Below are 23653 nucleotides of genomic sequence, written 5' to 3'. Positions count from 1 at the left end.
ATTAACCGTATGAGAGAATATAGTGGCTTTATATAATAATAATAATAATAATAATATGTGTGTGTGTCTAGGTAGGTAGGTAGTGCCGGGTGCTGTTTTCCGGGCGATTTATGGTATTTTTGCACTTGCAAGGCGTTTGGAGAGATTCGTGCGATTCACCGGATCCAATCGCCCCATCGTTGATACTTATAATTATTTATGTTGAAAACTCCTTGGAAATAACTTATACAATACAGGCAGCCGGTTTCATCAACTATTGTTAAATACACGCTTAACACATTGTTAGTTGAACACGCTGTAGGAGCAATACTTCACAACCTACGGCCTTTTGAAACCCCACCATTATTTTTGGGAAACCCTGTATTGAGTGTACCTATCTGATCAATAAACAAACACAAACGCTTTTTCGATGCTTTTATTATTATGAGACAAATCTCGTTCTGCATATATTAATCAATACTCTTGTACATTCGGGAGTGTTCATTAGACATTCCATTAGGTGCGGCAAAACAAGGCTATTCTAAAGTTTAATTATTAACTTCAGTACTTCAGTAAAGCGTATAACGGTTATAACTTTATATCTGTACCTACCTGTGAAACATAGTCAATGCCTACAATCAATTTCACTAACTTGTTTATTTTGAATAATATTACCATCAATACAATGTTTACAATGAAAAAAAAAAAAAATTTAATAAACTTTAACCACAAAAGAATAATAGACATTTAAATACTTACAATACTTTCTTGTTTTTAAAACATTCTTTAAAATTAAATAAATATGTTTTATGTAAATCTTCTGTTTATACTTGGATTAAACTTGTGCAATATTCTAATGGCAAATAAAACAAAAAAATGATCTACAATTTTGTTTTACTTACATGAACGGGTTACACGTTAACCGGATTATACGGCACATCCATATTATTCACAATGTCCAGACAAGAGGAAATAATTTATGTTATTTCCTTTGCAATAGTTGTGCCAAAATTTAGACCGAACATGTTTTAGTATTTTAGGTGGGATGAGTTTAAAAAAATAAACAAATAGCTTTTTCCGAGTATTTGATCATTTTACTTGTGGTAAAGGATCATAAAGAAGGATGTGTATATCATAAAGATGCACAACCCTTGCCAAGTTTTTTTAGTGCATAAAATTTACTGTATTATAATGTGTAAAATATTACAATACATATTTTAGTTGTACATATAAAAAAAACACTAGTTTACTTTTAGTAATAATATATTATTTGAAAAAGTTCACATACATGTGTATATTTTACAACCATAATTACATTATTAAAATATAACATAATCTATTTATATTAGATGTATTGAATAAATTTACTTCGAATGATCTTTATAAAACGTCCAAACAAGTGGGTTGAGTACGGTTAAAGTTTGAATTGCTTTTTCTAATAATTATTGCAAACACCAAATTCATGGAGAACAACGCTGTATTGAAATCAGTCTAATTAATTCACTACTATAGTCCTTATGAAACTTACACAACCACACAATATAAATTGTCAACAAATATATTATATTTTACGTTTATTTCTGGTAGGTAGGCTTGATTTGTATTTATAAATTATTTATGGATTGTCAATAGCTTATATGGTATTATCTGATCTTAAATTGTTGAGTTCACAACGCTAACACAATCAATACGCTTGAACTGTCTATATGCTAATAGCCACCATAATATTTAGGCCAAATATAGATGACTATATTAAAGATAAATGATAAAGATAATTGGAAAATTAACATAACTCCAAGTAGTTAGAAGTGTGCAAAATCAAAGAATCGTTTGAAAAATTGACCAAGTCTAAAAGCCAAACGTGGCTGAAAATAGCCAAAATTCTCAAACGACACGTTTGCTGCATGTTGCAATATATTCTTAGCAACATTAATATCTTATTGGAAATTATTATTATTATTAAGAAACGGTATTTGCGTCGAGTTGGAATTTCGGAACACCGTAGGCTAGTCATTAAATAATATATTGTTATTATGAAACAACAATAATCGCGAAAAGCGTTTCCTCCTCGAGGGTATTCACATGAAACAACTCTATTATCCGCTACACGTTGTGTTTTCAAGAAAGAGAATAATGTGTTTTTGGATCCAGATTAGATAACGACATGTGTCGTTTTAAGTACACAAACAAGACGAACGTCTTGCCTTTGATAGCTCCAAACGGAAAGACAAAGGAGCTGTAGACAATTTTTTGTATTTTAAGTTTCGACAGTGTTTAACAGCTTACAGTGATATATATATTATGCCGGAATCAGTACTAACGACAAAGTATTGAGTATGAAAATGACTTAAAATGCTAACGGGTCGTACATAGACTTTCAGTTGAATTATATACCTAACATAATTTTAGCTTCAACCCAAGTCTGAAAACCATTAAAAATCACACCAATACATAAAAAAGGCGATAAGTCAAACTGTGAAAATTATAAAGGTATGTCACCGCTTAACTCAGCTTATAAAGTATTTGCGAAAATACTATTGAAACGGCCAACACCATACGTAGAAGAAAATTTAGGCAGATACCAGTGTGAATATGCCTTAACGGCTGTAGGTAGGATTTTAGGTTTAAGCACTGGGATTTGCTTTTAGTATAAAAAATAAATGAAAATTTCCCTGTTCGCTGGGTTTGCATTTAACGTGTTTTTTTTATAATTAAAGACCAAAAGACTGGTATTTAAAAAATAAATGTTATTTAATGTAAGTCCTAACATAAGAAACATGCTACCTACTTTGTGTTAGGTTTCATGAGTGTTGCTAAAACGTTGTTTTATAGTTAGGTTATTACCAGTATACCAGTATGGTTATCGAATAAATAGTATCAGAATTAGGAGTTGATATTATTATCACATCAATGATAAACTGATAACACACAATTCTATTATCGCCATTTTAACGCAAACCATTGATAACAAAATTTAACTATACATACATTTTTACACAGCGATAAATGACCTTCTAATTTAACTCGTGATAAAGTACATTTTTAACAACATATAAAATTTAAAACGTGGTTTTTATGCAATAGAATTTATTTTAACCCCAGTTAAACGAGTTTACACCTCTGTGTAAATATTTGGTGCAACCCGGCATTGGTTTCGTTTAGTTTTAACGTTTCGCGACACGGTAAGGCGAGCCGGGAAAAAATGTAATTTTGACGATTGACACACACACACAGGTTAAACTGTTTGGAGTTCATTTCGAGAAATTGCTGTGCACAACTCGAGTCGTAAATTATCGGTTTTCAGTTACAAGACGACGTGCTCGCCCCGGCGGAACATGGCGACATTTTTACACGCCGTCTTAAGGAATCGTCACGGCCCTTTTTAATACAAAAACTTTAACGTCGTTCCCCGCCGTTGCATTCTCAAAATGAAGCCGCTCGCTCCTTGTGTATGTGTACAACAACTGTGTTGTAAGCAGAGAAAAACAGAGCAAAGCGAGAGAGAGAACAAGTAATTTAGATTGGAATTCCAACGACAAACGGTCGTCGTTTTACCGGTATTTTTTTGTTTAAAAGCCAAGTGTAATTAGGAATTTTCCGGTATAATTAAAACACACATATACCTACACTAGCCACCTTAACTAAACTCTCTGCCGAATAACCGTTACACGTCTTTCATCGTCGCAGTCTTAGTGTCGAAGACGCGATTAACACCTGCTGCTGCACAGTAACTGCATAAGTTTATTTTGTGAAATTACTATATTATATTATACTTGCTTTTAATTAATGCTCCGGATTTCCTCAGGACTGTGCAAACTCTGCAAAAATATCATCAGCCGATTTCACCAACATTTGTTAAGGACTTACTTATTGTTAGTTATATTTAACAATTAGTTAGTGAAAATTGGGTTTCATCGAGATTTGTTAGCCTTAACACGTTGTTAAAACGATTGTTAGTTAATCAGCCGAAATCAGCTTGTTAAAAATTCAATTGGCATGTTAAAAAATGCCATAGATCGAATTATACATTACTATTTGAGATTTTTGATTATAAAATTATATTGATATCACTTATCAGTTATCAAATTTTGTGATAACCAATGAGGACGTTGGAAAAAAGGTAACCGCTTTGGTAGCCCAACTACCGTTCTGTTAACTTAACAAATTTAATTTAATAGTAATAATGTTATGGTGAAACTTATTTAATTTAACTAGATGTTAAATTCATTTGAATTGTTAACTAACATTATGTTAAGAGTGTATTTAATAATAGTTGGTGAAACCGGCTGCATTACTACTTACAAGGGGTTGATTTTTAAAGATGTGTTAATATTGATATTATATATTTCTGCTTGATAATATATTCAAACTATTTAAACCTATATTTTTTAAAGTACAAAAATAAGGTGAGCTAATGTATTTGCTTGAAAATGTTTAACAGTATACAATAGTAGTCTTGCTTTGCTAATTGTTTTTTTTTGTTTTTCTTCATTTTCTTCGCACCGAGCTGTAATGTCCAGTTTTCATTGTATATAATATATATCTGGTGATTCAAAGTGATTGCAGTTTGTATAAGTAAAAAATAGAATTGCATATAGTACTCTGTGGAAATAGTTTACGTAAACGATAATAGTTTTGAAAACTATTTTGGTAAATAATTAAGATTAATATATTTTTTGTAAAATGAACAATAAAATTAAAAATAAATAAATTATTATTATTAATGTATCCGCCTAACAATAGTAACAATAATAATAATATAAATAATTTATGAATTCAATGGTAATTGTGGAATTTACCTCAGTAACTTTATAACCGCATAATTGTGTCTGTATTAGAGAACTATACAAAGTTTCATAGATAAATATCAATTGCCACAAAAGTTTCTACAGAACTAAGGTAAAAGATAATTGTTCAAGTAGAATATGGAACACATTCAGTGTGTATAATTAGGCTTATTGGTGGATAAAGTTTTCCCAGTAAGTACATATATTGTTTAAACCGAACTCTGTAGTACTCTTTCATGAGAGAAAAAAGCTGTATTAGAAAGATGGTTAATTGGTTTTTTTTTAAAAATATTTTATGTTCTACCTAAATTTTGATTAGCTATTAGTTCACTTTTAAAATAATTTAAATTTTGTAGTGTTCTTCAAAATCTACAAGATAGAAAAAAATGTCAACCTCTTAAGACAATTTCTTAAATTATATTTTATTTAACAAATGTATAGTTTTAAATTAGACAATTTTATTTGCATAGAACCAAAACAGTAAACCTCTCAAAACACAGCTGTTGATAATATGTCAAACACATTTTTAGGGATTTTTAAACAAATAGACTAATCTAATTTTCAGATATTTCATACAAGATACATAATATCAAAGTAGTCTAAACACGTTTATATTTGAAGAAAACCTACAAGTCGATCAGTTCCTTCAAATCAACGACAGTTTATTATAAAAATATAAATCTTATATATCATTTATTGGTTAGGCGAAAAACGAGATTTCAAAACAAATTAACAAAATTCGGGGATAATAATGTTTATATCAGATTTTTACCACAAACATCATTTGGCATATATTATGGCAAATAATATATGCCCGTTTAAAGGATTTTTATATGTTAACTTGGGCTGTTGTTCTTCAAGTAAGACTGGTGGAATGGGAAATTGGTAATATTCGTCGGACTTGGGATCGGTGAAGAACAAAAAAAAACCTAGTTACAACTGACTGTGTGTGGATTGTACCGATTATTTATGAAAGGGGTTTAGTCCAAATAGTAAACCTTTCGAGAAATTAATAATAACTGATTTTCACGTACAGTTTTACTTGAAAAGAGCATATCAACAGTGGAGGTTTCCAACCGGAGTTATGAAAACAAAATGTGATCACTAATTTCTAATAGTTCTACCTGGGTTTACATGACATTCCAACAACATGTTTAAACGAGCTCTTTCGCAAGTTCAGAGCTTACAATAATAATAAGTTTTCTTCGTTTAAAAAAAATTAAAGTACACATAATTGAAATATTTGTATAATGTATTTATTCGAACACAAATAACTCAACTAAAACTCCCAAAACATCAGGGTTTAGCGTATACAAAAATTCTTCATATTCAAGAGCAAAAGATTAGAGATAATATCTTGGATTTTCCCAGAAAGACATGTCTAAAGAATATTTATGAGAAAAAAAAAGAGGAATTGTTTACTTTTTTTCGCCACGTTTCAAACTCTTAAAAATATATTATACATTTTTCTCAACTTTTACAGAGTAGGCATAAGCTTTTTCAATATTATTCTCTGTAAACGTTAGATTTATGGAATTTCAGTTGAAACTAGAGTTAAAAAAATATCAAAAAATACAAATCATTGTATAACTTTGGCAATGGGTTAGAAAATCATAATTAAAAATAACTCTTTTTTAGGTTTTTTCTTTCGATAGAGCATATTATGCAAACATACCGGAAGGTCAATCGAGGAAAACTAAGGGCGAGGGATGGGGTTTTTGGGGGTGAACAATTTGACAACGGATCGGTCGTGCAACAAATTCCTTAAGGGGAAATGTAGGGATGGGGTAGGTAGGGGGTTCGAGGTGATCTATGGACTGCGTGGACGGTCGGATCTTTCTTCGACTTTGGACGTGTGAAACCGCGAAGACGACCGCGTGTGAAGACGTGTGAATAAGAAGTGTAATAGTGTAATGTGTTGAGATTGTCTGTCCCTGTGGGTTGGCGGTGAGACCGAGAGGCGGAGCCCCGGCATGGTCCAAAAACGGCGAAGCGTGTGCGGCTGCCACAGTCGTCTGGTCCGCGGTTTTTGAGACGAGCGTGTCCTGTGGCTGCGCCGTGTGCACTTTTAAACGTGTCTAACCGCCTCAAAAATCGTGTCCAACTTTGTGGTCGTCGTATCCGATTTATCTCAAGAAATATTCTACTAAAATAATTGTCCCAAACGACTGGCCGATCCATACGATAAGGTAAGTCGATCCAGATTGAACTTTTTCTGTGTGAAAATCCTGCCTTTTTAACGGTTCTCGACGGGGTAAAGTTTTATTGAAATAGAATGAAAAATATTCTAAATAAGATTAAAAAAATATCGGATTTGTATATGCAATAATAACACTTTATTCTATATTCTACCCTTTTACCTCACCCTTCTAACCTAACCTAACCCAACCCTTCGATGGCCAATTTTCATACAAATTAAATTATCAGGAATTTGGAAAAAATAACTAAAAAGAGTATATATATATATATATATTTGAAATAATTACATTTTTTTAAATCTGGCAGCTTATTATTAATATATAATAATAATAAAAAATTGATTATAACCCAAAATTATCGAAAAAGTCGATCATCAAATAGTGTTGGTTTAAGCCTATGTCACATTAATGCGTTTTATACATTTAAAAAATTGTATTATTTTATGTACATTGTTTTCTTCGAAGCTTATAACCTAGATGTTGAAGCCTTTAAATAAACTCAATAAAAAATTAAAATCTAGTAGATACCAATATCTTCTTTAACAACTGTTAAGAGCCACCTAAATAAAATGCATTTCTATTAAAAAAAATAAAACTATGTAATAAACATGTTGCACTTTTGCTACAATGAGCACTGAAGGGCTTACAACCGGTATTTTAAACATTTCTTAAAAAAACATAAAAAAGTGTTGTTTTTAATTATGATTTTCTATGTATATCTTTGGTCTTACCTACCGCCTAAGTTATATACAATGATGTGTGTTTTTTGATACATTTATAACTCTAGTTTTAACTGAATTCCATAAATTCAACGTTTACAGAGAATAATATTGAACAAGTTTATGCCTACTCTGTAAAAGTTGAGAAAAATGTATAATATATTTTTAAGAGTTTGAAACATGGCAAAAAAAGTACACAGTTCCTATTTTTTTTCTCATAAATATTCTTTAGGCATGTCTTTCTGGGAAAATCCAAGATATTATCTCTAATCTTTTGCTCTTGAACAGGAACAATTTGTATATGTTAAAAACTTAATGTTTATGGAATTGAGTAATTTGAAGTTGAGTAATTTGTGTTAGAATAACAGTATTGCAAGCTATACAAATATTTCAATTATGTGTACTTTTATTTTTTTTAACGAAGAAAACTTAGTATTATTATTGTAAGCTCTAAACTTGAGAAAGAGCTAGTTTAAACATGTTGCTGGAATGTCGGATAACAACAGGAAACACTATTAGTGATCACATTTTGTTTTCATAACTCTGGTTGGTAACCTGTACTGTTGATGTGCTTGAATGGCTTATTTCAGTTATATTTCTCTAAAAACAACAGATTTTTCTTAAGTTTATTAAGATAACAATACTCATATTATATCTATATGTATTTCGATAACTCTGTAAAACAATGTCCGGAATAGTTTTTTTTTTGTCTTACCGATAAATTGTATTTTTACCATGTACTATATTTTTATACTTGCATTCTACATAGGTTCATATATAAGTAAGAGTAAGCCCGAATCTCTTGATAAATACCTTTGTCGTAATGCCAAATTACTAAAAGGTTTTTCTACTTTTATTAAATGCTCAATGAACAATGCAACACGACCATGAGGTAATCCCATAGTTCTACTATTTTCTTCCACAGCTTAACTGTATGACCAAAAACTTTATTTTCCAACATGTTTTCAAACAAAGTTTGCAGTTTTCAAATCGTTTTATCAACTTAATTAGTTATTTATTTAATATCAAACAACAATTGTAATGAAACGATTAGAGTGGTCTTAATAAACAATGCAATTATACTATTTTTGAAATTAATGTGGATTTTTTTAAAATTTTTATAAAATAAAACAAAAGTTTGCAAGTCCTAAAACTACCCTACAAAAAAGGTCAAGAAAGAAAAAGTTCCAACCCTTTTAAAGAAAGGGTTTATGATTTTAGTTTTCCAATATGCATCTATTACAGTACAGTATATATTATATATTATAAAAACAAACCATACAATTTTAAAAGTAGTTCGCCTTTTCTTTTTTGAAAAAGTTATAGCGTGCAAATTAGTCAAATAACTTTCACTCGAATAATATGTTAGCAAGATGATTATTTAGATAAAACCGTGTGTTAAGTACAATGAACATGTAATTATTTTAATGATACACATTTATTACATTTTACTAGTCTAACTTCGGTGAATCCTAATTAAGGTACACGGGTACATTGGAAAATAATACTGAAAAGTTATTTCATGGGGAAAACGAATTTTTATCCGCCCGAGGAAGAACTAGGGTAATAATATAATAATAATATGTTCAAGTGCAATGTGTATGTTATGTACGAGCACTATATGTATATGTTTGATTCCCAGAATTCTTCTCAGCAAGTAGGCTTGATCATTAAAAACATAAAAAAAAGTATTAGTTAACAACAAACATATTATACAACTAATATTTTATAAACACAAGCGTGTACCGAAATTGTCTAACCAAAGCGCCGTCTAATAATTTTCATTTCGCCGCATAAAACTTAAACTAGCTTTTTCACAAGTTAAGAGCTTACAATAATAATATATTTTCTTCGTTAAAAAAAATTAAAGTACACATAATTGAAATATTTGTATAACTTTCAATGTTTTTATTCGAACACAAATTACTCAACTAAAACTCCCAAAACATCAGGTTTAGCGTATACAAAAATTCTTCATATTCAAGAGCAAAAGATTAGAGATAAATCTTGGATTTTCCCAGATATAGACATGTCTAAAGAATATTTATGAGAAAAAAAAAGAGGAATTGTTTACTTTTTTCGCCACGTTTCAAACTCTTAAAAATATATTATACATTTTTTCTCAACTTTTACAGAGGAGACATAAGCTTTTTCAATATTATTCTCTGTTAACGTTGAATTTATTGAATTCAGTTAAAACTATAGTTAATGAGATATCAAAAAATACAAATCATTGTATAACTTTGGCAGTGCGGGTAAGACCAACGATATAAATAGAAAATCATAATTAAAAACAACACTTTTTTGTTTTTTTTAAGAAATGTTTAAAATACCGGTTGTAAGCCCTTCAGTGCTCATTGTAGCAAAAGTGCAACATGTTTATTACATAGTTTTATTTTTTTTAATAGAAATGCATTTTATTTAGGTGGCTCTTAACAGTTGTTAAGGAGATATTGGTATCTACTAGATTTTAATTTTTTATTGAGTTTATTTAAAGGCTACATTATCTAGGTTATTAGTCTCGAAGAAACTATGTACATAAAATAGTACAATTTTTTAAATGTATAAAACATTAATGTGACCTAGACTTAGATTAACACTATTTGATAATTGACTTTTTCGATAATTCTTAATTATAATCAATTTTTTTAAAGTGTTTTTGAATAGTAATAAGCTGCCAGATTTAATAAAATATCATTTTTTTAGATACATATATATCTATATATAGTCTGTTAGTTATTTTTTTCCAAATTCCTGATAATTTAATCTGTTTAAAAAAAAATTGGCCATCAAAGGGTTAGGTACAGAACATATTTATTAAAAAAATATATAATTTTCTACAAAATTGTGACTAAACACTTTTCATAAATGAATGATTCACGTGCGATTGACCGTTTACTAGTGAACGTTTATCGTCATCAAATAGATCACTAATTTAATAAGGGAGCAGGTTTTGTTGAGAGGAAAACTTTTAGCGTATAAGCTCAATATAAAAGTTCAATATGTCATTTGCAATAAGAAGGCCATCTGTATTATATTGGGTTCCATGATTGGGTACGCGTCGTTCGTTTTATTATATTATATATCATATATCGAGTGACTTATGGTATACGATTGAATGCTTCATCTCATCGTCCCGTCACGAAGACCTTTCAAGATTTCCTTAGGCTATGGCCCCTTAAGATTTTGGATTGTTCGCGAATCAGCAAGAATCTATCCGCCATACTGTTGTTATTGTGAGAATTAAAAAAAAACACTTTCAATGGAGTAATATAAATGGATTTAAGATTAATTTTATATTCAGCCGGTTTCACCAACTATTGTTAAATACACATTGTTAGTTTATAGTTAACAATTCATTTAAATTTAACATTTGGGCAAATAAAATAAGTTTCACCATAACATTATTATTCTTAAATTCTATTTGTTTAGTTAACAAAACGTTAGTTGGGTTACCAAAGCGGTTACCTCGATTTCAACGTTCTTATTGGTTATTAAGATATGTGATAGGTAACTGATAAGTGATTGTATTTTTTAATTTGACAGTTTGTACTTTGTTATTGTTTGGCATTTTATTTTACTTTCTTTTAACGTTTCGAATCATATAAATTATTTATACATAATTTCTTAACACATTGTTTAGATAGTCTATACTTTTCTAAAAATTGTTGGTAATCAAGGTCATTAAAATAATTTTTTCTATTTTGAAGGCCTAAAAAAAGTAGGTAGTGATAAGAATATTTTTCATTGTTATACTCAGGACAGGCAAGACATAATAATATTATCTAAATTAAAAAATACAATAAATTATGATATTTGAACCTATAATGCAAGTCTGTGTCATTACTTTTTACCTAATCTACCTACATAAAATAACTTCTGCTTACCTGGTTATCGAATTTGTCTTTTCTATTGTTTTCTAAATACTCATTATAAAGAAATTCCTCATCAAATGTTTAATTCATTATTATATATTACTAGTATACTCAGTCATCAAAAATTAAAAAAAAATGTCTAAACTATATTAATATAAATATCATATATATATAAGTACTACAATACATTTTAACATGCAGATTAACTTTTTAACAAGCCGATTTCGGGCGATTAGTTTAACAATAGTTTTAACAATGTGTTAAGGCTAACAAATCTTGATGAAAACCAATTTTCACTACCTAGTTGTTATATATAATTAACAATAAGTTTAATTCTTAACAAATGTTGGTGAAACCGGCTAATTATATTTTACCATAAGAAGAATATTGTTATTTTTAAACATTCTGTCCTTTAATTTAAATGGTCCAATCAGAAATCTGAGAACTTATAATTATTTTTTATTTAATAGTGTTTCAAAAGAAATAAATGACATGCTGTTTATTATTGTTTTATGCACTTTGACTTAAAATATGTACCCATATTTAACAAATTAAATGTAAATTTATATATTTCTGAAATGTCTTTTATTTAAATGTCTAATACAAAATGTTTGCGCTTAAAATAATCAATTAATACAATATATACTATTTTCAAGTAGAAAATGAAGTTTTTGGCTGTGTTATGTCTTGCGTTTTAAATGGTTGTCATATTTGGAGAACACTGATAAAGTGTCACTTGTTCATAATATGTTTATTTTGCTTTTATACCATATTGCATTTGTGCTTATATATTTTTGGAATATAACAGAAGCAGAAGAAACTTGCTATTTTCTGTTACTTTATAAGTGGTGTCTATTTCCAATGTTGCATGTAAAAATATGTCAAATACACCGTGAACACTTGAACTAATCCACAGAGCGGTTAGGTTCATTTTTGTTGTACTTAAAATATCTATCTGCCAGTGAAGACTTTTATTGTTCATTTCACAATTCTAACATCTGTCTAGAAACACATTATCTAAAATGGCACATAATACATGTTGATTTTTCACTTACAAATATTTTCAATTTATTTTCACTACGGATACATGTTTTTTATAATAGTATTATTTAATTTATTTTTTAAATGAAAGGTAAGTTACATACACCAGTAAGTTAATACAATTGTTTATTAATATAAGAGAAAACCAAATATGATTAAATATGATAACGCCAATATTTGTTTGTAACATAAAATAGCGGTTTTCTTGTTTAAGACACAAACAATTATTTTGAAAATAAAAACATTTTTGTCTCGGTGGTTTTCACACTATAAACGCTAAGTTAATAAAGATTTATAAATTCATAAGTTCCTGGGCAACGTTTGATTTATATGAACTGGGTAAATTACTTAAAGGTGGTTGTAAATTGTTAACAAAAACTTTTGTGGATCTAAACGTTATAGTAGTCTGTTAAACACTGTAATGTATTTGTGTCGTATTAATTTATTTTAGTTTAAGCTTAAAAAAATAATACTCTTTTTTTTTTATACGGTTAAGACAAACATAAAATATAAAATCCCAAGTCTAATATAAATGTATTTTAATGATATTATTAAAGCTGAGTCAATTACTTATGTTATCTTAATTTTTAACTACAACTAATATAATATTATGTTTAATTTGGTTGAAGACTAGGCAACTATTTTGGTTAAAATATATTAAAATATTTTGATTTAAACCAACATATATTATTGATATCGAATTACCTTAACCGACACTATTACCATGTTTGACATCTTGTTTGAAAGTTTTTGGATTCAGGATGCCTAAAATAGTAAGTAAAATCATGAGAATTACTTTTGTATTTTTATTTAGTATTATATATTTTTCATGTAAAAATTATTTCTTGGTTCAAATGTCAGTTACATTGTGTACATTTGTCACTTGTAATGTTTCAATAAAGATTAATTACAAGCAAATATTTAGAGAAAAAATATATTAACCTATTTTGTTTTAATTAAAACTGTTATAATTAAGTAAAAATTAATTAAAATACATATTATAAGGCAAAATCAAAAAAAGTAAAGTACACATAAATCATGAAAGCCCTTCAGATATTTTTGGATGTCTTTGATTCAATCACTCCAATTAAAATAACAACAAATTAATGGGAAAATATGTATTTACAATGAATTATTGAGCAATAAAATATTCAATCCGAAATTTGATGTTTTTGACTTGTGATTAAGCACAAGAAAATATCTCACTCATTCATGGCAAATGTTTTTTAGTTTTTATTATTTAAAACAGATGTTGCTTAGGTGTTTTATTAAAAAACGTAGTCTAATATAAAAATGAACGAATTTTAATATTAAAATATTTTTCTATTAATACAATTTTATCAAATGATCTGTTCAGGGGTTGTAATAGGGATTGGCTGGTAAAAATTGCTTATTTAAAACCAATATCGCTATAAATATAAGACGAATATACCTATTTTAATTTGTAAATTTAATAATTTTTTTGCGTTGCTGAAAAAAGGATTGCGAACAATGTGTGTACCTAAAATTATTATTGTTAAATAAATGCCGGACACAAAAAAAAAATAATTATAAGGATCAATATTTGTTTACAGTTTTTGCAGACCCAGTTTAAAACGTTTTGACAAGGGCAAATGATTGATTGCACGTTTAGAGAAAGAAAAAAAAGACAGGTGTAAACATCCCTGTGAAATTTATCGTTAACCCATTATGGCGTTTTAACAGGTGAAATACTACAATATAATATGTTCAATGTAACGCTCAAGTTTTCTTTAATACATAATTTTGAAAGTTTACAAATTGTACAAAAGGTATGCTGTTTATCCTATTTGCTCAGCTAATGCGTTATTGCCAACATTCAAATGTAGCATAATCACATTTAGCAACTCTTAGGAAAGTTATTCTTATAAATGAAGTATCGATTATGGAACTTTAGTTAGTAGACCTTTCCAACTAATGCGCGATGGCTACTTTAAATCACTTATTTCAATTACTTTTTGTATTTTTTATCTTAGTTTTTAGATAATAGTATAATACTGGCAATAGTTTATTACAAAAAAATGTACAAAACAAATTAGAATGTGCAATATTACCTAAACTGAGGTTTTTTTTTATGTGTATACACAAAAACACGACAAATGAAATAACTTTTGTTCCGGTGAATATTTTTGAGATTTTCATTTAAAATTATTTTTATACTCCTCTCGCTATAAACACCACGGTTTTTATTGCTCCTGACTGTTTTAATGACTTGTACTAATGACTTTACATTTAATATATTAACAATTCAATATTTTTTAAAACTAAGGCTACTTTTGTTATGTATACATATAAATGTGTGTGTTGTTAAACGTTGTCTTTTTGTTTGTTGTACATTTGGAATGTATTAATTCTGTAATGTCGCCCCAGATAGTTAGTTTTTTATTGCAAATGTGTGTGTGTGTGTAGGACCGTTTTGCGTTATCTCAGCACGTAATTATGATTTTACGACCATTTCCAGGACAAATGTGTTGTACGTGTACAAGACCTGTTGTATAATATTGTATGCCATGTGACCATTTTTAAGCTCCCAAATACAATTTCACAACGTTCTGTGGCTGTAAATAATACATTATATGTTTTCGTATTATATCTTTGTTAATTGTAGTGCAACATCAAACATTAAATACCTTTTAGAGACTTGACCGATTTGTAAACACTATAGTTTAAAGGGTCGAAGGGGGAAGATAGTGTAAACGATAATTAGCCGTTTTTAGTTTCAATTACAGACTTTTTCACCATAACGTTTTAATTTATTACAAAATCAAATAAGACACGAAAATTGTTAAAGTTTTCTTTTGCCCGATTTGCTTATAATTTATTACCCCGCTAATTAAAAGTTTTTTTAGCGTTATATTTTAAAACGACACGTTGACTGTTAGTTTTATAATTTTGCTTTTAAACATTACAAAAAACATGTTGATGATTTAAGTTTGATCGACAAATAGCTATTTAAACGGTAATTCTACTCTTTTTTGTGCATTTTTAACGAAAACAATTATTGTCGGTAACCGATTTTCAATAAATAGCTTAAAAAATGATCAGCATTTCCATCGAGTGCGATATTTTTAGATTTCATTAAGAATTTTTTAAACTGCGACTGGGCTTGTGTAGAAAAGGTCTCGAACGTGCTTTATACATTTCCCTAGAGTATTTTCTATATATATATAAATATAGGTATAGACTGGGTTTTTTTTTTCTTTTGACCGAAGAAAAAGTTTTTTTCTATTCTATTATACTAGTCGGTGGCAGTCGTGGGGTAGCCATGAATTATTTACTTGAGCAACACAACAGACATCGGTCTCCCGCTGAGGGTTTGCACAAATACCATTAGTGTAAGTAGCCGGCATATTTGCCGAAAATACTCTTCCTGATTATAGAATAGCAAAGAAAAAATTGTTTTTATTTATACACGTGTAATTTGTTTATTTTGAAAGATTCTGTAACATATTCTAAAGTAAATTATGAAAAAAAATATACACTATTTACAGAGTATTTAGTTATATCACTTCAAATGGCCAACCATAAGAATTTTTAAGTCGTTTTTAAATAAACGACTTAAACTACAATGATCGAACTTGGGACAGGATTTTTAATTTTATGTCTTTGCTTTGGTACACACACGGAAAATCGACGGTTTTTTTCATTTCTTATCATAACGAAAATATCAGCTGATTTATCTGATAAGATAAGAGAGATAAGAGATATGTTTTTACTTTGGAACACCACCGGATAAATCGACAGTTAAAAGCATATAAAGTAGGGTTTCAAATTTGTAATAGTAGTTTACAATACATTTAATCTTCTTTTTAGTATTAAGTAGGATGCACAGTCTGATGGGTTGCTCAAGTAATTAAATCATTGTTCTTGTCATTGATGTACAGTAATAACTTTGTATTAATCTAGTAATACTAATTGTATCGATTCACAATAAAAAATAAAGGTAAGTATTTACAATTTGTAATTGTTTATTATATTATGTAAACATTTGGATTGATAATATATTATAACACTGTCGTCATATTTTATTAATATTGCATAATTATCTTATTATCGAGTGTCATAAGATGTATAGCTATAATAATTTAACTATGAAATAACGGTTTAAAATTAATGCTAAATTCGCTCAATGAAAACACCCAAACCTTAACAAATTTACTATCTAGATAATTGTTCAAGAGGTAATTTTTTTTTTGATTGAGATAAGATAAAAGATACCTTAAATAATATTTATCTAGATAATGCATAGCTGAATGTCTGGTTGTCACCTAATAGTTCTAGAAACACTTTTGCCTAATAATGTTATATATGTATAAATCGATAACGTCTTAGTTTTAATTAAGTTGAAATATTAAAACTGTAATTAAAAAATATTTAACACAAACTTTACATTTCCTAAAATTCCCGAAGAAAAAATTAACAAAAAATAAACTTTTAAAGTATTGTTAATCTTTTGAAAAAATGTTGTTATTCAATAATTAAATGTTCATTATTAGTCAATGATCTCTCGTGTCTGTCATGACATTTATATATATATATATATATATATATATACTTACTTACTGAAACAGATAGTTACTTACTCTTCCACGATAGGTGTTTGTGTGGGATTTATAGAGGAGTACATAAAGATTTTGTTTTGGTCTTATGTTGCTTCTTTGTAAATATTTTTTTATGCTTGTGTTTGTTTGCTTCCTATGTGCTGTTTGCCACCATATAGTTCAACCATCGATGTGATCTAATAAGACGTGTACTGTTTTCTTATATTGTTCTTTCAGCAGAATTTCCTGACGACGCAGGTAGAAATAATATGTAGTACTAATTAAATGTTTTTTGGAAAACGTACATTTGTGAGAACCTGTTTCGATAGTGGCTTAATTTGTCCAGTGATTTTTTGTTGTTGTTGATATTTCGCCAATTAGTCTGAGCAAAACGTACATAGATGTTTTTCTGAAGGAAATATTTATTTTTTGTTGATGTAACGATTTACAGAAAAACAACAAAATAACTTGTCCAAAAAATTATATGAAATGTCTCTTTTTGTAATAATTTCTATTTAGTTTCTATTCAAAGAACTAATTTTGAATGATTCCAACAAATATTACTTATTGGGCCAGTACTTTGAGCTAATTGAGAACTGTTGGTTTGACACTGGGAGATTATTTTAATTGATATAAATTTATTATTATATACCAATAGCCCATTGGTACTTTCCCTAATGGAATTTCGTTGGATGTGTTTAGTTTAAATGTTTTCTGACATGTGCAGTGCAGTGGATAAAGTGTCGAAAACGGTCGGATTGGGGTTTAGGATTGATATTCCCTTTAGTGCGAGATAAAGGTTGCTTATTCTCACCCTACTCGTTCACATACCTTGCCGAGGTATGTGTTAGAAGGGCTGTTGGAAAAGAAATATAAAGCCATGTGCCAGCTCTATCGACACTTGTTAGGGTTTATCAGTGTAGTCTTTACACCCTCTCCGAAAAAGACTATTTTGCATTTTCTATATTTCTATTTCAACGAAAAGCCTTAACTATTAACCTACACAATAAAGACAAAGGGAGAACGATAAAAATCTAAAAAATAAATCAGAATTTGAAGCCTTTTGGGGGCTTCGCTTTCAAAAACAAGGACTATTCATCTAGTCTGCATATGCCAACGACAAGCCTTTACCTAAAAAACACTGTTTGTAGGTATGAATGAAAGTCAATACGAATAAATGTAAATAATACTGGACACGTTTATAACCACGAAAGAGCATTTTCTCTCGTCTCATCAAGCTAGTATCCAAGGTGGCTAGTATATTAAAACATATCAAGTTTCTGGCTAATATTTTAGTTTTTTCATAATATCTGGCCTAAAACAATTCATAGAGAATTCGGCCTCTTAAATTATTGAATTTATTATTCAGTTCTATTTTGAACGTTATGAATACAACATATATGCACCCACTCCCACCCCCAACCCCATTCCTCATCTCTTAACTCTTATCAGATAATAGCGTAACAGTTTTTAGTAACAAGTTTTTGGCGACTAACAGTTTTTTCGGTTACGTGCCAGAGCTAAGACATGAAAATGTCAAAACCAAAATGAAAACAATTACAATATAATTGTGACTCGGCTGTTTCGTTAAGATTAGATAGTTATGGTTAAATAAAAATAACAAATACCAAGCTCTGAGCTTTCCAATAACGATGGTGTTACATAAAAATATAAGATAAAAATAACTATTGGACCGTTCGTGTCTGTGTATATATACTTGTACATACGGCACGACACCCTTAAGTACAATGGGATTTGGTCGTTTTTCAGTCTCCCTCTCTCCCCTATTTACCCGGCACCGTCTAAGGTAGTGTGAAATCTCGTATTTACTTTGCTCGCGACATATATCAACTAGATTTTTTCGCAAAGGGCGACAAAAGACGATTTATTGCCGCCAACACCTGGATTAATAGGTTTTCTCCTCGGATACAACAACGTCTACAAAGAAATCGAATGGGCCAACGGTAAGGCGAGACAGATAGAAGAAGATGCGCAGAGACAGAGAGAGATATAGCGCCGGAGACAACAATTCGCCAAGCAAAAGGGAAAAAAATAGATAGTTTAATACTTTATTCGTCTTGATTCGCCCTTCAATATTGATTTCCAAAACCCGTTAAGTTATTAATAATAAACAACCCCGTCCCCTACCCTTTCTGCTGTCCTCCTGTTCGGTCGCTTATCAACCACTAACGGAGGGGGGGGGGAGGAGCGATTATTCCGGGTGACTTGTCGCATATCGCCGGCTGTTGAAGTACACAACTATTCTAGGCGTACTTACATTGGTTAAATTAATATAATCTTATTAAGTTTATAAACTGTATAAATTATGCTTTATAAAAAAAACCCAAACTCAAAAGTAACATATAAGTTAACTAAAAAGCACACGTAATAAATGTTTTATACAACGATTTGTTTTCTTTTTGGAGACAATTTAGTTTATGTAATTTGACAATAATCAAATGTTTACCTTTTTGGATTTTTTCCCAGAGCTCTACCTAGTTTCAATACTTAAACGGTAACTTATGTATAATATATATTATATAATTAACTTTTTAAATGAAGTATTATTTTGCCGAAAATGCTGACTGGTCGATAACCAATTTTGGATAATTACTTTTAAAGTTAATAAAGTTTAAAGTTTAGGACAGGAGGAAGGGTTACTCAAGCGGCACTTGCACCTTTAAAAAGTAATTATCCAAAACTTGGTTATCGACAAGTGAAAATTTTCAGCAAATTATTCTACTTTCATAAAATTAATTAAATAGATCTCCCATTTAAGTTTCAAAAGTTAATAGACCTTTGTCTAAATACTAAAATAATAAGGTGTTAATATCTAGTAATTTTAATTTTAATAATAAAAATGTTTTCTAAAAAAAAAAAAACTTTAAAATAGATTTGTATTTTAGGAGACAATACGAGTGACATTCAAAATTATTACTTAACATATTAATTTATTTTTTATCCTTAACGTCCTCGAATGAATCACCCTGTATACCATATTTCTACTGTGCTGTTTTTTTTAAACTATACAATATAATATATTTTTATTTTTAAACGGTTGTAGTTTTTTATTTTGTCTATTGCTTTAATGTAGTCCAAGAATAACAGCTATGGGAATATTAAAAACTATTTAGGAATTAATTCCTGAACTAATAAAGTATACCTAATTATGAAATAACTTAGTTGTTGGGCATTTTATTAGTAGTGTGTAGGAAACATATGGAGACTATACAGCCAGAATAATGTAAGTATACTCGAGGTCAATATGTAGTGTGATAAGCGATTATATAAAATTGGAATAAGTTTGAAAGAAGTTTTTTAAGTCATAACGCGATTTTTTTTTTGAAAACTATTTTCAATTTACACTGTCGACGTTTTTGTTAATATTATACTATAATAATTGTTTGGAAAAGAATACTTAACGATTGAGGTACATCAGTCGTCGGGCCGTTTGAAATGTATTTGTGTTTCGGTGGAATTGAATATTAAGATTTTGTTATTTTTAGTATTGAATAAAAAACAGCGAGCTACTCCAGAAACTCCAGAAAGGATATTATATTATATTTTCCATAGCAATTTATTCAATAACCGATCAGTTCTGGGCGATTCCAAAAAACCAATATGGCTGTGCAAATATTATTATAGCGTAATTATTATTTTTTTTTTGAAAGAAAGAAATTTCACCTTATAATATTTTTGTTTTTATTCAGTTCATCCGAATTTCTTTAAATAAAAACTTATGTGTTTTTTTTTTGTTCGGAGGGGGCTTTACTTTTGTAATAATCGAAATTCAAATATACATATGAATATACATAAATAAATATAATATAACACTGTAATAACAACTCATTTTCCATGAACTAAAATAATAAAGTATATAATAAATTTGAAGAAGAACCAAAAAAAAAAAATCTATATTTATTTCTATACAATGCCGTTGACTGTTTTTGTTTGCCAATTCTAAAAATAACACTCTTAAAGTTAAAATCTCCAAATTATAAAAAATATTAATCAGTTTTTTAATCATCCAAACATTAATATCATTGAATATATTTGAATCATGAAAATAAGACAACAAATTATACTATTGACAATAATATTATTAAAAAATCCACTGTAATTAGTACATCAGAATAATTGTTTAATTACCTGTGTGTAATAACTACATTAAGTTATATTTTATACATAATGTATTATTAAAGTAAACTGTTGCTTTTTGTGTATACCAAGAAGTTCGGATTGAATATCTTTAGGTTTTTCTTGAACGTATTTGTTTTCTTATTATCTCTGTTTCGATAACACACCGTCGGGATCATACAGTTTGACGAATTTTTCAAATTCTTTTGGATGCTTGGTCTTAATTTGCTCTCTCACTTTCTTGGCTAATTCTTTTTGGCTATCGGTACACAGCGAGCAATTGTCTTTTACCAATGCCGGTAACACTTCTGTAAAAATAAAAAGGAATTTAGTACAATGAAGATTTTTTTTAGGTATTTAAACTTTTAGGTTATTAGTTTGATAGAGGATATGTATTCAATTACAAGTGTCAAAAGTATGTGTGGAGTAACAGCAGATTTTAAGGGTACAGTAGGTGTGCACCAGAGTTCTGCTTTAGAATGCAGTTTTGGGAATTTTGGATTGAAACTTTTTTTTAATTTAACCTTTCTCTATGCATATTTATTATATATTTTACACAAGGTTAGTGGAGGTATTCATCAGCTATAGGTTGATAATGAAAAATAAATAACTAAGGTAGTCTGAAAAGTGAAAATTTAATTAAAAAGGCGTTGTGTAACATTCCATAATATATTTTTTAAGTGTTACGTATATATATATATATATATATATATAGTATATATTGCAAGCTAGAAACTTTGTACAGTGAATGCATATTGGGTTTTATACTTACTCTTCAGGTCTTTGAACTGTGGAACGCAAGGCCCTTCGTTTATAAAACATTTCAAGTGGGTGTTAAGTAATCTTTCGTTGTTGACGACTTGCTCGACATTAACGCTTTCCATTATCGCTATGTACTTTTTTAGGTCCTCTTGAGATAGTTTAATTTCTTCGTTTGCACTTTTAGTAGCAGCCGACGATGCGACCGAGAACACTGCCACGAGACACACGAACCCAGTCGGAATTTTGGAGTTCATTTTAATGTGAACTGCAGCACAGCTTTTGCGTTTTTCAATATGATTTACACCGGTTGTCACACTACCGACACCGGCCATGGATCACGTACCTTTTATACTTGATACAGTCAAGGCTGTAAGGTGTTTTGGTCTGTTATTAGGACATGTGCTGATTGTTGTGACAAGAATAAAAGTCATAGGCCAAAGTAATCACGTCATATTATTATAGCTGTTATATAATTATACCTTAACATGATATTTATTTTCAGTTTAAACTGCTCGTGTGACGTTCAACTAAGAACATAATATTTTATTAGCAATTAGTTCCACTATTATGGCCCAAGAAACATATTTAACGTTATTATAATTATTAGATTTTTTTTTATAGCCGACTAAAAAATATATTTAAAAAAAATATATACATGAAACTTGCAGTTGGTAACTGGAAAATTCTGAATGTCGACTTTGTTATAAGATCTGACTAAGTAAATAAATCAGGATGTACATTAAGTGTAATTTATTATAATAAACGCCTATAAAAAGGTAAGTTCCTTTTTTAGTGTTTTGGCGTCTTACTGTATAAAATGTGTTTTGACTTACAAGGTTACCCAAAAACGTATTTACAGTAATTGAAACCGAATGGAAGTCCATTTTTATACCATCGTTATTTATTATTATATTGTTTACAAATAAATTGATAATTTCTGTAAATTCACAACATCAGTTTGTGTTAAACTGATACTATTTTACCTGACTGTAATAAAAGGAGTATCAAACTAATTTTATGTCTCAAATTTTTAAATAACAAATAAACATTATTTTGATTACACATTCTAAGACTGAATACATAAATAAATTGTAGTTTTTGCCTTATTATTAAAAACAAAATTTAATATTTTTACTAAAAATTATTTAAAATGATAATGTTTTGAGTGAACAATATGTATATATTTATTCAAAGTAAACTTTAAAATCCAAATTTAAAAGTTTGTCTTTCTAAAATTAGGGAAACGTCTAAATAAGAATACATATTACAAGTATGAACATTAAACAAGTTAATTATGTACGAATCAATATTTATTTAATACAATTAAAGGTTATCTTTAAATAGCAAGTGGTCAAAAGTCTCATAAATATCTTAAATGGTTTTCAATAAAACATTATCAGTCCTGAACAGCTGATTGCAAGGTGTTTACTATAATAAGTTTTTATACAAAAAAAAAATAAGTTCAACTATAGAAATAGATCCCTCTTTCCTGTGTTAATCCACAAAATTTAGCTTGTCGTTTAGGTAATTGCATGCGGTCTGTTTTCAAGAAGCTTCCTGTAGACAACATATTTTAAGTGCAGAGATGTTTTAATA

General features: G+C 28.9%; 2 protein-coding genes across 3 annotated transcripts in view; one reads left to right on the top strand and one right to left on the bottom strand.

Moving 5' to 3' along the window:
- Positions 1-6794: 6794 nt before the first annotated feature.
- LOC126846777 (lachesin-like) overlaps positions 6795-23653 on the top strand; it is a 74237-nt gene continuing 57378 nt past the window's right edge. For both annotated transcript variants that reach the window (XM_050586568.1, XM_050586567.1), the window contains exon 1: positions 6795-6955. The gene's annotated coding sequence lies outside the window, so the exon portion shown is untranslated. The remainder of the gene's footprint in view (positions 6956-23653) is intronic.
- LOC126846778 (putative odorant-binding protein A10) lies at positions 21109-22463 on the bottom strand. The gene is made up of 2 exons (XM_050586569.1): positions 22068-22463; positions 21109-21603 (listed from the first exon to the last, which is right to left on the bottom strand). The coding sequence occupies exons 1-2, from the start codon at positions 22387-22389 to the stop codon at positions 21440-21442; spliced, it is 486 nt and encodes a 161-aa protein (XP_050442526.1). The 5' UTR covers positions 22390-22463; the 3' UTR covers positions 21109-21439.

Source organism: Adelges cooleyi, unplaced genomic scaffold, assembly GCF_023614345.1.
Source record: "Adelges cooleyi isolate 19-005CV unplaced genomic scaffold, UGA_ACOO_1.1 ACOO_flye_CR_arks_rails_tigmint_CR_PRNA_9, whole genome shotgun sequence".
Lineage (NCBI taxonomy): Eukaryota > Metazoa > Arthropoda > Insecta > Hemiptera > Adelgidae > Adelges > Adelges cooleyi.
The sequence above is the reverse complement of the archived record's forward strand: the minus strand, read 5'-3'. Positions and strand labels throughout refer to the sequence as shown.

What these genes read in the sequence shown, in the direction of transcription:
- LOC126846778 (XM_050586569.1), bottom strand. Translation starts at nt 22,389, where the DNA reads ATGGCCGGTGTCGGTAGTGTGACAACCGGTGTAAATCATATTGAAAAA. An exon ending in ACAGTTCAAAGACCTGAAGA is followed by an intron (nt 21,604 to 22,067) that starts GTAAGTATAAAA and finishes TTATTTTTACAG; the next exon opens with AAGTGTTACCGGCATTGGTA.